At 35.9% G+C, this 14,167-nt stretch overlaps 1 protein-coding gene across 2 annotated transcripts in view; it reads left to right on the plus strand.

Annotated features, from left to right (window-relative positions):
- ube2f (ubiquitin-conjugating enzyme E2F (putative)) overlaps nucleotides 1-14,167 on the plus strand; it is a 39,858-nt gene that overhangs the window by 20,106 nt on the left and 5,585 nt on the right. Inside the window, exons 8-9 of one of the 2 annotated variants that reach the window (XM_007574468.2) lie at nucleotides 3,678-3,710; nucleotides 4,818-4,880. The exons of the other annotated variant lie outside the window; for it this stretch is intronic. Coding sequence (XP_007574530.1) covers nucleotides 3,678-3,710; nucleotides 4,818-4,880 — 96 coding nt within the window. The remainder of the gene's footprint in view (nucleotides 1-3,677; nucleotides 3,711-4,817; nucleotides 4,881-14,167) is intronic. 2 annotated transcript variants of the gene reach the window in all.

Raw genomic sequence — 14,167 nt, forward strand, 5'->3', positions numbered from 1 at the left:
GTGTTATGGGGTTTAGGGACTACAGCCATCCACGAAAAGCTGAAACTTGAGACCCCCTCTAAAAACTCTTGTAACTGCCTATTTTAATAGTTCACCCACCAAACATACTTTAATATGCATTAATATGCACAGTGGAAACAATTTTAGCACTATCACAGAAGCTAACATCCACAATCTTTATCTCTACTCCTGGGGATTTAGCCGAGGAAAATGAACGGTGCTCCTGGATTGGCTGCTTTGCAAATGCCTTCCAGTAACTTGTCAATTAGCATTGTGCCGAGGTGTTTCAGCATCCAAAGCTCAATTTATTTTGGTTATTTTGAAGAAACTTGTGAATAAACAAATGTTACTCAAATATTTCAGAGTGATCCTTTACCTTGGCACTAAAAGTAACCCAATAATACCACATTCCCTAAGCGTCATAGGCTTTGGAAAATAAAGCTGAGAGTATTCACAGTTTTGATGAACATCTTTATATTTCACATCCAATATCACCTGAATTAAGGTTTTAGATGAACTGACTGTTTATAATGCCAGATATGTGAAAATTACCCAGTTTAAAGTTTCCATAAAAGTATTTCTATACCTCTTATTTGAATTCACTATGTACACCCATATTATGTTTTTCCTTGTGTAACACAACTTAATTCAACATGAAGAATGGTTTTGTCAGAAATTGCACACGTCTTTTAACTGACATGCGTAGGATCTTTCAAAGAAAAAAAAAAAAAAAAAAAAAAAAAATCCCAGAAATACTCTAAGCCTCAGTTAGATGACAGTACAGTTAGAAAAAACTAAACAAGCTTCTCTCTAAAATGAGCGCAGTGTGATTTTGGTTTCTCCTTTTTTTCTTTAAAATCAAAAACACTGCTTGAAAATGTACAGCAAATGGAAAATTTGAGATTTTTGTCTATAATTCATTTAGCAAAAACTAAAAGCTGTACGCTCACTGTACAGCACAGGGCTGGACGGATGATAATGTGAGAATACTTGTGCTGGTTCAGCCTGTTATTCTGACAAATGGTCCCAGCCATCAGTAACAGTGTAAATAAATTTGAGTCAAAACCTTTTAATACACAACCAAGAGACTGATAAAGTTATTTAGACATCAGCAACACACGTGTTGCCTCTTCTGTCAGCTGTTGTTATTCTGGAAAAACGCTCCTGTGTTTAGTCAAAGGTAGGTGTGGATGTGGTCATAGGCGTGTGAGCGGTTGAGCTTGAGTTCAGGTGTGTCACCCAGTGTCAGAGCGTGCACAAAAATATGTGGGAAAAATGCAAAAAACAAAGGTGCAAAAGCTGCTAAGCAGAATGTGTGTTGAGTGGGTGGTTTGTCCCTGTTCTCTGATCACCACTGGAACCCACACATGAAGCACAAGCTTCTTTTCCTTCTTACGATATGCATATTGCACATCGAATGCTCTTTAATCTGAGCTCATTCTGCTTGTCTTATTCATTTTTTTAAGTTATAAAACTGACAAAACTGGTGTGAAAAATATATACTCAGAAACAGAAAACATTTGATAAATTTTATAGGTTTGGAGAACTTGATCCTGGTTTACTACATGATTTTATTTTGTGACATACAAATGTAACATTTGGCAATAAAAATGTAGTTTAAACTATTTTTATTATAAATAAAACTTGTTTTATTAAAAAAAGAGTTTGAGCTCAGATTGAAGAGGGAGCTTTAATGAGATATCATGGGTTGTTATGAAGCTTTTCTTTTGACCCTGTAATGTTTTTATTCTCATTCTGATTGATTGCTTTGTGCACAAAAGTCCTGGTGAGGAGATGTTTATGATTTCAGCAGGATTTAAATAATCTGTTTAGAGCCAGCTCTAGATAGTTTTCTGCTGCTTAGTAACTTTAGTTATTTTTAATACCAATAGATAAACTGAGTTCAAACAAAATTGAGAGCTTGTTTCAGTCTAATATCAGCAACTTCCATGTAGTATTTTATCTAACCAATCTCTGGAAAGCAGTGTGCACCAGTGTAGCCAGTAAAATTAACTGGTGTCTGCACACATCCATCGACAAGCAAGTATACGTTTTTGAGAGAAAATGAGAAATATTTGAGGATTGCAAAATGATTTGTTTATCCAGAATACTTGAGAAGAGTCAGAAAAGTGTAATTTTTAAATCACTTAAAGATAAAAATTACCAAAAATATTTCTTCATGTTTACTTCATATTTTTTGAAAGTTTTGTGAATAATTTAGAAAACCTTGGTGTGAAAATATTCATTGTGTAGCATAGACACTTTTTTTGTTTTGCTATTGAAATATGTTTGCTCAGTGTGCATGAATGCATACATGATTTAAAAACAAAACAAAACAAAACAAACAAACAAAAAAACATCCATCTCATTTAACATGAAATTTTCCCCAGAATAACTGCGGAAAATTTCCATTATTGACAGCCCAAAACAGATGTTCAGAACGACTCTTCTAAAGCTGAAACCATTCAAGAATCATTGCTCCTTCTTAGAATATAAATGGAGTTAATCAATCTGGAATGAATGAGAAGTGACTTGAAAAAGCTTCTAAACATTAAAAGTAATTGTCAATTAAAAATGAGCTACTTTGTATTGAAGCAAAACTGGAGGATATTCTTTTTCTGTTTGTCTTTATTTTCATTTTTGATCAATGCTGGGAAATTAATTGCATCTGTCTGAACTGTCTCTGCAAATAGAAATGTCAGGATAATAAAAGCTAAAAGGGAAATGAAAAAGCTGTTTTTGTTGTTCTGTGTTTAAGTCCTGCCACCTGTAGTTGCTGCTAACTTGAAAAACAAGCCAGAACCCACAGGACCTGTGGGTCATTTAATAACAGAAATGGACAAGATGATGTTTTATTTTAAGCGAGCGGTTGAAGAGACCCCTCTGAAGGTTACTGCTTTACTTGTGCTGCATATTAATGAAACTTAGCCTTTTGAAAAACAATGTGTAACTGGACTCTTCTTTGGCACAACTAACATCTGTAGATAATCCCTATCAACATAGACAGCTTGTCTTAATTGCTCCTACAGCATGCAGTGTTAATTAGCAGGCTTTAGCTAATCAAGGTAAACATGTTTTCAAAAGCTGATTATGCTCAACAGGCTTTATTGTGTCTCCATTTGCTCATGGATGTAAGATTAACTGAGTCCCTAGTAAGAAAATCTATTATAATGCATCTCCAATTTTTAAATCGATTTATAATCAACAATTTTGACCACAAAGTCCAATATGGCTTCCATTATTATTAAACTGCTTATTTCCAGTTCTGACTTTCAGGTCTTAAATCCAAACAGCACACAGTAGCGCACCACTATTTATTTAGTCTGTGAATTCCTGAATGCACTGTTGTCTTTTGTGAGATTAACTGACATTACCCATGTTACCCACACTTTAAATAGAGTTTATTGAGCTCAAGAGGAATTGTGATGACTGCCATTATCAGGATAGAGAAGAGGAAAGTGAGGAAAATGTGGGTTGGTTGCAGTCAATATTGTTCTCATGATAATTAGTAAGTTTTTTTATTTTATTTTTTATTGTGCTGTCTTAGTTGTAAACCTAGTGGTAGAAATTAGAACTAAAAGTACATAAATGTTAATTTAACTTTACATTTGTAACATTTAAGTTTTATAAGAGTAAGCACACATTTTAATGCAAATCATTTCTTTTGTCTTTTCTAGGATGTGGTCTGGGGATTGAACTCCTTGTTTACTGTAAGTAAAACGTTTACTTTTTTTGAGGGTAAAATTGACACATTTAACTCTAATTTCAACCATCAGTGGCAAAAGTCAAACATAATGCTGTAGTTTCTGCTAAATGCCCCCCAAACAGGCCACTGAAGAAGTGTTAAAATGGATTACTCCAAATATTGAGTCACAGAATATTTTTTGACCTCAGTAAATCTTCACTGCCAAAGTTTCTCAATGTATTTAAATGGAATTATTCTAAATCCAGATCCAAATAAACAAGGTCACTGTTAATCCCTCTTTAAAGATGTACTGAGACCATAAATTCTGACTTGGGGGAAATCATGTATCTCGTTATGAAGAACACTTTGATGTAACTTCGAGGTCGAAGCGGGAAAATTTGAGTGCAAGTCACGTTTTGGAGACGCCAGCCGGCTCAGGAAGCTCGCTACTGCCACCTCTCCTTAGGGTACGCAGTTATACTTTATGTTTCTCGTGAAAAGAAAATGATAAAAGGAACATTACTGCTACAATTAACCTTTTAAAAATATACCTTGGTGATGAAAGAATGGAAAAATTCAAAAGGCGACATAAAAACTACCTGAAAATATGCTACATAATAAATCAAGCATTACCAAATAGACTTTTTATTGATTCTTTGTTGAAAATATCTGTTCTTACCCTGAGGTTAGCACTGTGTTCATGGTGATAATGGTGATCTTACCGCTTTATTAGGAAATAACCTCCCAGGCCGTCCTCTGTTTTTATCTCTTTAATAGCACGCCTGCCTCTCTTGTTGTGTGTGGCGTCGCTAAGGCGACTGTGTTATTAAACTGTTTGTCGCAGTGACAGGCGCTGCGGTGACATTACACACAGTTGGTGGTGTTGAAGTGGATTTTATTTCCCACGACAGCTTTTCCTAATTAACAACATTTGACCCACAGAATGAAGAGCTGAGTCCTGAAAGTATGCTAATAAAATGACAGAACATTGAACAGCCTCTAGGCACAAATAGTTTAGAAGTGATGAATGTTTTTCAATGTTTGACTCACCATCTCTGCTCTGACCCTTTTTTTATTATTATTATTGTGGTTATTTTTAATCGGGCCTTCCCTCAATTTACCTCTTCTGCAGGACCTGCTGAACTTTGATGACCCACTGAACATCGACGCAGCAGAACATCATCTGAGAGACAAGGTGAAGTACAGTCAGGATGAATTTAGGTCTCTTTTCATCATCACATTAGGAGATGCTGCAAGCAAGGATTGTGGACTTTTAAATGCATTTAATTCACTTCTGCATAATTTCTGAGAATCGCCTGCAGTCTTTTTAAATAAATTTTACATCTGCTTGTGTGAACACCCTGCATAAAAATCTGTTTAAACCAGATCATCACCGTGCAGCTGCGACACTTCCTGCTGCAGCTTTTTCTGAAACACCATGGGATTTAGTTGCTGTTGTAGGAGGTGTAATGTGATAATAGAAGTGCTTTAGTTTGGTCTAGTGGGCTGAAGCTGCCTTTCTGGGAACACAGTGACTGTGGACACGCCAAGGCTGTGTTCACAGGAAGGCACTTGGCCGCGCACTGCTGCTAAATTTGGTACCTCTACAGTAGACGACAGGAGGTTCAGTTTGCAAATCAAATAATCATGTTAAAGCAGATCCCTGGATCTTGCACCCTTTACTGCTGTGGGAAGTGTAAGCGCATTCTGATCAGCTTAATTCAGCGTAATGGTGTTGAAGCTTTGCGCTGTGAAACCATCTTGAAACTATTCTTCAGGATTAATTAAATCCTTTCTTTCCCTCTGCTCTAAATTTTACAGTGCATTAAAAAAACAATCTGATTCAAGCAAGAGAAGGATGTGTAATCAATGCACAAATTAGCAGTAGTCTTTTTTGCAAAAGTATTGATATCCCTTTTTATAAACGTTTTGGTATCAGAGGTAAAGGGGCTGAACTTGGTTACATGTCACACTTCTCACTAGTTTACTTGGAAAAAATGTGAAAAGCATGATTGCTATTCTTTCCAATTTACAACTGTGGACTTAGTTTTTAATTTCAGTTTTCATGAGACCAATAAAAAGAAGTTTGTTGTGAGAAAAAGGTTCAAAGGTTATGAAGGTTTTATGGGGTAATGTCATATCATCCAAAAAGACCTACTTACTATCTTACATTTATGAGATCGTTATTCTTACACAATCAAAAATAAATCCCAGTTTGTTTGTTTGTTACTGAGGGAGCCAGGATTTGTCATGTGGCAATTGTAAAAATAATATTGTAAAGTCTGTAACCATAAATTCACAGTTCAAATGGCTTTAAAAAAACAACAGGTGGGATTTTTGCACTGTCAGTGTTAAGATCTGAGCTCCTGTTTTCCACAGTCAGACTCTGTTGCTTGACTCTACAACAGTAGAGTCAAGCTGTTGCCTGACTCTACTGAGTCAGGCAACAGCTGAAGGTGTAAGTGAAGAGAGTTTACACAGATAAATAGTCATAAACCTTAACGAAGCTTGGCTAATGTAGCCAAGAAATGAAGGGCAAAAGTTACCTACAATTCTAAACTTTATTTCATTTCATTATATTGCCGCTGATGCTAAAGCCATATTTCTTTTTAGAAATTTGCATAATTTTGTCTTTGATGATGAACTGCAATAGTATGCTATAGTTTCTGACTAGTTTTTGGCTGTCCTTGTCAACAAAATCTTTTTAATTAACACAATTTTTTTAGCACATGAATGAAGTGTTATGTTTTTTTACTGTACTTGCTTTATTATTAACCATAGCGGCTAATTTCTTTACTACTGATCAGAGGAATAATGAGGTTATTTTTGCATCTTCACAATTTTGTAGATTTAGACTTTGTCAGATATGAAACAACCAGATCAAATGGGGTCAAAATATCCATACTTTTTTCAAACCTTCTGGACCCTTCAAGTTAAAAGATTATTTTTACATTGATAAAACATTAGGTTACTCTCAGACAAGTATTTGTCAGTGTTGGATGTTATCATGCTGGATTTGTCCATTTTATGCAACATAAGAACTAGTAAACATGTGGTTCATGCTCACAGTTCAGTTCTAAAATCCCAGTTCTCTGCATGTTATCAGTAATACTAATGGTGCTGGTCGGTGGACCAGGTTGCTACAGCAGGAGGTTCATTAGGGGCTTACATATGACTTCAGTGATGGTCTGCAGTGAAGCAGACACCACACGCTTTGCAGTGCTCTGCCTCCTGCTGGATGGTGTCTCAGCACCTTACATTTCTATTTCCGTTCTCTGTTTCCACCAGAGTCTGATGTGCTGTGACGCAGCAGAAAAGATGCAGTGTTGGACTAAGTCTTGTGTAAACATCTGAAGTCTGTTCTGTTAGCAGAAGCTACCGGCGTTACGACAACTGAGCTCATCTGAAGATGATCGATGGAAGCGTTAAAAACAAACCTCTTTTAATGCATTACGTAAATCTATTTTCAGCATATTTAGAGCTACTTCACCGTCCTGTTGCTCTTCTATGAAGTCACAACAGCTGAAAACATGAAGTTGTTCAACCATGACCCCCCTCCCGCTGAGTCACAGTGTGCCATAATCAACTTCAGGAGTGAGCGGATAGAGGTGTGGGAGGTGTGTGTGTGTGTGTGTGTGTGTGTGTGTGTGTGTGTGAATTCTTTTATATGTAGATGGATTTGCTTTTGTGTGTTGGAGTTTTTAAAGTGGTGCTACTCCTCTGGCTGCTCTCTGAATACATTACCGGTTAAAGTGGCTGAAAGGTAGCACTCTCTGAGGCTGAATGTAGTGTGCAGTTTGTTACCGACTTCAGTTTCTGACAACTAGTTTGAGTACTATAATAAATATATAAATTCCTATTTCTCAATATCCCGGACATTTTTAGTCTATTTTAAAACTAAATCAAGGCCAGACAGAGAGAAGACTATGTTTGTCCTTGCAAACATTTCTGTTTGATGCTTTGTAAGAGCACTTTAAAAAGCAAACACACTGACATTTGAAGTCCTTTTTACCAATTACCTTAGCCCAGTATTTAAATAAATAGGGCATTTCAACAGACAGATTGCCATCTGGTTTCCTGGCACCCAGAATCTAAGACTAAGATATTTATTTATTTATTTATTTATTCATTTATTTATTTGTTTGTTTATTTATTTATTTATTTATTTATTTATTTATTTATTTATTTATTTATTTATTGCTGTGGAAGTATTTTCTTTGGGTATCTCCGATTTTAATAAAAGTGGATTTTTCTTCCTCTTTTGACACCTACACTGCCTAAAAATTGACCACTATATTATATATGCTGTCAACAGCAAACTAAAAAGACATTATTTTATAAGTTGTATATTTTCTGCCTGCAGTTGATTTGCCCTCCAGCTTCAACACATCAATTCGTTTCTGTAAAGGAGTGTTTTCTTGCAGTAGCATCATCTTAAATGGAACATTTTGAAAAATTCAAACCGTTCATTTGATTATATTTTATTAGATAATCTTAATAATATATGTCTGTCACAAAACCACTAATTGCACATTGATAGCTATAAATGGCATTTGTGGTATCCACTCTGTAATACATAAAGACTAGAAAGCACAAAATTTAAGTGATGCAAATACAATGGCATCACATTACTCCCAAAGACCCAGAGGAAGGTGTTAAGCAGTCTCAACAGCACATTTATGGATTGAGAGCGTATAGCTCTGATTGTGGGCATTTCCATTTATTTGCAGACCCATTTGCCTCCTATTCTCCTCCCATCTGTTTGCTCTCAGAGGAAAATTGTGTTTGCTGTCTGTGTTTAAAGGACGTATTTGCCAGGTGTTTGTAATAACTCTTCTGATTGTTCTGATTGGCCAGATTTTAAGCTAAAATTTGGTGACAGACAGCATGGACTTGGCCTAAAAGGAGATCCTGCATCCCCAGAACAGATCTTTAATGTCTTTTGTTGCTAAGCCTTTCAACAATTTAGAAACTAACAAAAGCAAACCTGTGAAGACAATGTTGCAGTATTCAGTGTGACTAAACATAAACGCATGTATGAGTTTCTCTAGATCTAGTTGGGATATTAGTCCTTTAGCCCTAAAGATAATCTATATAATCAGAAGGCTGATTTTAATTGATTTTTAATTGTCTTCTGTGTCTCTGAAGGTTCAGATCTGAGTCAATCACTACACCCATTTATCTTTTACGTTCCGGTCAATTATCCAGTGTCTAAAAGTACCGTAGTAAGGTTGTGCTTAGAGACATTTTCTACACCTTTCAAAAGAAATAACCGGCTGGAGGTTGGTCTCTGACATTCAAGCACCCAACACCATTATACAAGTGTGTAACTTTGTTGCTTAGCTGATCTTGCTAGTCCTATTTTAACAACATAAATCAAGTAGAAGTGAACAATGGTACAGGCAGAGCTTATCAATACCTATAGATATAACATTTATACAAAAATGGCCGTAAAACCTGAAACAGGTGAAGAAGTCTCATACTATCCTCACCCTAATGAAAAGTACACATTGGTACTTGCAACACAAGGATTGGAGAAGCTTTTTGCTTTGATATGGAGCATCTGTTCACCTTCTGTTCAAGTGTAACACCTTGGAGAATCTGTAACTGCCTCAGCACCACAGTTCACTTTCTCCTTTCCTGATAAAATCTGCACATTTCCACTAATTATACCGATCGTTTGCTGAGACCACCTCTCCTGGTCTCTACCCTCATCAGTTATCTCGTGTGGCTTAGCTTTTCATCAAGATTTAGTCATGTCAAGCACGCTGACACACAATCCATTTACTCCATCCTGATTGGAGCTCTGTTCCCCTCATCAGCTTTCCTCCTGCCAGCTCAAAACTCTGTGGGCCTGTGTAGACCCTCATTAGGGTACCAAAGGTAGAACACATTGATCCTCTTTGTCTCAGTGTGTAAACAAAAACAGAGCTCACTTATTGGGTATGCAGTCTTTAACTCTTTGTAACTCAACAACATCTGGCCAAGTTTCAGTGGATTATTCTATCCTATGAAAGTACATTACAAATGATCTGTCTTTGACAAACCACTGATAAGACTGTTTCTGCACTGTGGGGGCAAGTCAAATGCTCAAATATGTGTCTGCAGGTAAACCAGACTTAGTTTTAACATATTTCACAGATAATTGAGTCTTTAGTTAGATTTGTGTGCTCTCTCACTTTTTTCTCTCCTGCAGTTTCATGGGGTAATGTGTGTTTGAGAGGTCTAAACCCAACTGCAGCATAACAACAGATCTTATTATTGCTTTTGTTTTCTGCAGACACAGCACCCTCCACAATAATTGGCACCCCTGTTGAAGATGTGTGAAAAGCGCTTGAATGCATTCTGCTGTTTTCACCTTTACTTGAGAAAACCGCAGCATTTTATTAGAATGCATTTATTCAGCTGGTACAAAAATGGCTGTTTCTTATACCAATAGTTATCTGTTCAGTTAAAAAACAAACATGAATTTGTTATTGTTATTTCACTCAATACTGTATTTAAGTTTAAAAGAAAACCTGAAAAAGTCGCAAATGTACATCATAATAGCCACTGTTTGATATCGCCTTCAAATACAGTCATTTGAACTGGTCACCTAATGACTCTCTTTGTATTTTACATATGGTGGCAGTGAATAAAACTCTTTGGTGTGTTCAGCCCTTGCATTTACACATTATCAGATATTATTTATCACTGGGCAACTTTTATCCTGAGGTCTAATACATTTCTCTGACGTAATTGTGTTGAAAGGATAAATATTTGGTTTCATTATGCATAAATCAGTCTGATTAATAGAAATGATTTCAGTGTCAGATCAGAGCTAGTGCAGAACCAGTTCCTAACTGGTTCTATAAAAAAAATCTGTCACCAAACTGCTCTCCTCCATTAATTATTAAAACCTTACTCGGTTTTATTCTGAGGTTCCCTTAGACTTTGCGGTGCTTGCAGACTGTTTATCTACAAAAATCAACATATTTTTCTTTTTAAAAATGCAAGCAGACACATTATTATTCCCTGTCAAATTTGTAAAGGCTGCCTTAGACTACAGTTAGTATTTGTGGCCACCCGATTAATAGTGCTGGAGGAGTAGGGTGCAACATTTCAAGAAGGATTTATAATTAAGAACAATCATTAATAAAACAGCGGACACTTTTTATAAACTGAACTGCAAACAGTGTTTATAAATTCAGCTGGGAAAAGCTTAGACGTCTGCAGTCAATTGAACCACATTTGGAGCATTGTTTTGTTCAGCTTCTTTCTAATTTTGAAGCCCAGAGTTTCATAATTCTGCCCCAAATATGACTGAATAATGTGAAATTAACTAAAATTCTTGCTATCACAAGTTAGTTGTTAGTTTTCAAAAACCCTGGACAGATGTTCTAATTAAATTTTTGATTCACTGCTTTTCAGTAATAAGTGTAATGAAAAATGTGTTTTTTGTATAAAAAAATATTCTAGTATGAATCCAAATGTGAAAAAAAAGCTCAAATCCACCATTTTGTAAGTTATATTCTGCCTTTAAGTCACTCTTGATTGTTGTGTCTGCTTCAGGTAAATGTAGCATCTTGGGGGCTCTAGTTGAGCTTTATTCTCATTTGGAAAGCGAGTGTTTGCATTCATAAGGTTTAATTTTCCTCCAAATGTCTGTGATCTGCCTCATGCATTTTGAAAACCTGTACATAATTCTGGATGAGCATAACAATCTGCTGTTAGTGAAATGGTCCAGAGAAAAGAAAGTTTTGTTAGTGCATCAACCACTTTTCCTCTGAAAGAAACTTTGAAACAAAGCAAAGGCGAATGTGTTGCTTATGTGATGACATTAAATGGGTTATTTCACTGATCGTTCTAATTGAATTTGTGTGATGTTATAATTAGATCATCTCTTTGTTTTCTCCCACTTTTGCTTTGATGCTTTAGTTTGTGGGCATGTAAATGTCAGTTTAGGACAATGTTTTTCATTGTACTACTTTGTTACCTGAACTAAAAAATGCATGTATGGAGTCCTAATTGTGTCAAAGTCAAGCATGATGTTTGACATTTTCACTTTTCGTTGCTGTCGGCTCACCTTGCAAACAGTTTCCCCTCATAACGGAGAAGAAAAAAGTTGCTTAATCTGATTGTGTCTTGACGTCTGTCATAAATAAAGGTTTACAACTGAGTTCACAAAGTGTTGCAGAGCCAACATCTCTGATGTACATGAGGTGTAAGCAGTTTCCCAGAAGTACAGGAAGTCATTTAAAGGATTGTTAAAGTTGGGACGTGATGTCCTTTTTGTAGCTGAGAAAGCCAGGAATGAAACGACACTTTTTTTTTTTTTTTTCAAATCGACTGAAGCCTTTCTTTCACATTTTAAAACATTACAAACACTTTTGAAAGTTGATTTTCAGGGAATCTGTATCATTAACATAGCATTTTTGTAGAACTAATTTTTATATTAAAGATTTATTTAAACTGGGTGTTAAAGCAGATCACTGACCCCTGAACTGAAGGACAACCTGCAGTCCTCATTCCAGATTTGACTTTTTCATGACTTTTGTATTTCTACAGATAATATTCAAAGCCAACTTCCTCTGTGAATCAGTTTATGTCATTAGATTGTCATTAGCAGCTAATTAGCCAGTACGCGTACCAGATCTCCCACTTAGATCTGATAATGAAGGAATAATGCACACTCTGCGTCGTTAGCTGTAAGAGTCAAATAGGGCTTGTCCAGCAACACAAGTTTGAACTGCATCAGTGAAAGTTACTTTAACCAACTATAAAGCAAATATTTGTATATTACAAACAAAGGCTGATACGTATATACCTGTTTCTTTGTATTGCACCGATTGCTTTTTCCTTAATTCAGCTAGGTTTTTGTCTATTCCTGGGAGTAGTGGCCCACTCCTTTAAGAAACTGACAATCAGTTCATGTGGATTTATTTTATGCAGGAGACATGTACATCATTTGTTTTTTTGCATAATGTTTTTAAGGGTGAGTATTCATAAAACCAAATGTAGAATACTCAGTGTGCAAAAGAAATCTAACTGTATTTGTGTTTTTAATATCAAATTAAATGAAGTTTTTACTTAGTTTTGTGCAGGAGTAGAATTAATTATTGGCAGCATAATGACTGGTGTGATATTAAAATATTCTGAATTGAGAAACATAGTGTAATGTAGTATTTTTCTGTTTTGAAGCATGCATAAAGTGATGCCTGCTTGTGTTTTTCTACTCCATTTCAGCCAAAGTAAAAAAAAACAAACAAAAACAAACAAAAAGATTTCCTTTTTTGTTCACTGTAAGGAAATAATATCTTAAAACATCTTGCAGACTTGCAGCTGACTTCCTGGATTTTATTGTTGTCAGTCTTAGTTATATCAATTCATGCACTTTATGGTACTTCAGGGGTTTTATTTGATGTTTTTTTTTTCTTTACAAACTCGGAGAACAAAAAGATTCAGTTGCTTACAGCAGGTTTCTTCTGAGTCAGTTCACCACTAGCATTTTTTTTAAAACCTTACTGAGTCACATAGACATTAAGTATAATAATCACATTCCTCTCGCAGTTTTGAAATATTAAAAAAATGTAGAAGAGCATACTCTGCAGAAATGTGTCTCCTCTGTGGATAGATTCATAAATAGCTGACATCTTTTGTCACTGGCAGGCGTCCAGCGTTTACATCCATGTTTCCACATATCATTTTTAACTCCATATGTTGCTCTTCCCCCTTGCCGACATGTTTAGGCTCACGTTCTCGCTTCCTCACTCGTACCCCAGTGACCGCTCTGAAGCCCAGCGCTGCCTGCTTGACTAACTCACTACTGGAACTGATGCATTGATGTCAGTGCTGCACACTTGAATGTGAAAAATCCTGTTGGAGAGCAACATTAGCACAGAGAAATAGCAGTGATTTAATGGCCAAGAGCCCTGGGGTGATGGATGAGTAAATGGAAATAACGAGTATAAAAGATGACAAGAAGGGAGGGTTAGAAGAGACTGATAGGCTGATGCTGCATAGCACCAAAATATGAGTGTGACGTCTTTACAAAAATAATAATTTGCTTTTAAATTCAGGTATTGAAAACTTTTCCAGGCAGATAGCTGCCGGTAATCCTATTATTGCCATGAATCAACATTGTGATGCAGGAGCTTCTCACTGTGGCACCATGTTGGAGTAGTTCTATTAGGTTTGTTCTAATTTGGGGTTTTTTAATAGGCTTTTGTTCCTAATTGTCTTTTGTTGAGGCGTTGCATATTTTGAAAATTATTCCCTCTGGTTTTGGATGCTGTTCAGAGGAAATTCTCGTTCTTGCTAGTGGTAAAAGATGCGATCTGCTGCAAAAACAGTCTAAAAGAAAAATCACTGTTTTCTTCTTATTTTTGAAGCTCTTTCTGTTTCTTTTTTTTTTTTTTACCACAACAGCGACTTAAGTCAAACTTAAATACTATACGATTAACCACATTTAATCTCTTTTAAAGTTAGCTACAACTTTTCCAT

Source organism: Poecilia formosa, unplaced genomic scaffold (genome assembly GCF_000485575.1).
Source record: "Poecilia formosa unplaced genomic scaffold, Poecilia_formosa-5.1.2 Scaffold353, whole genome shotgun sequence".
Classification (NCBI taxonomy): Eukaryota; Metazoa; Chordata; class Actinopteri; order Cyprinodontiformes; family Poeciliidae; genus Poecilia; species Poecilia formosa.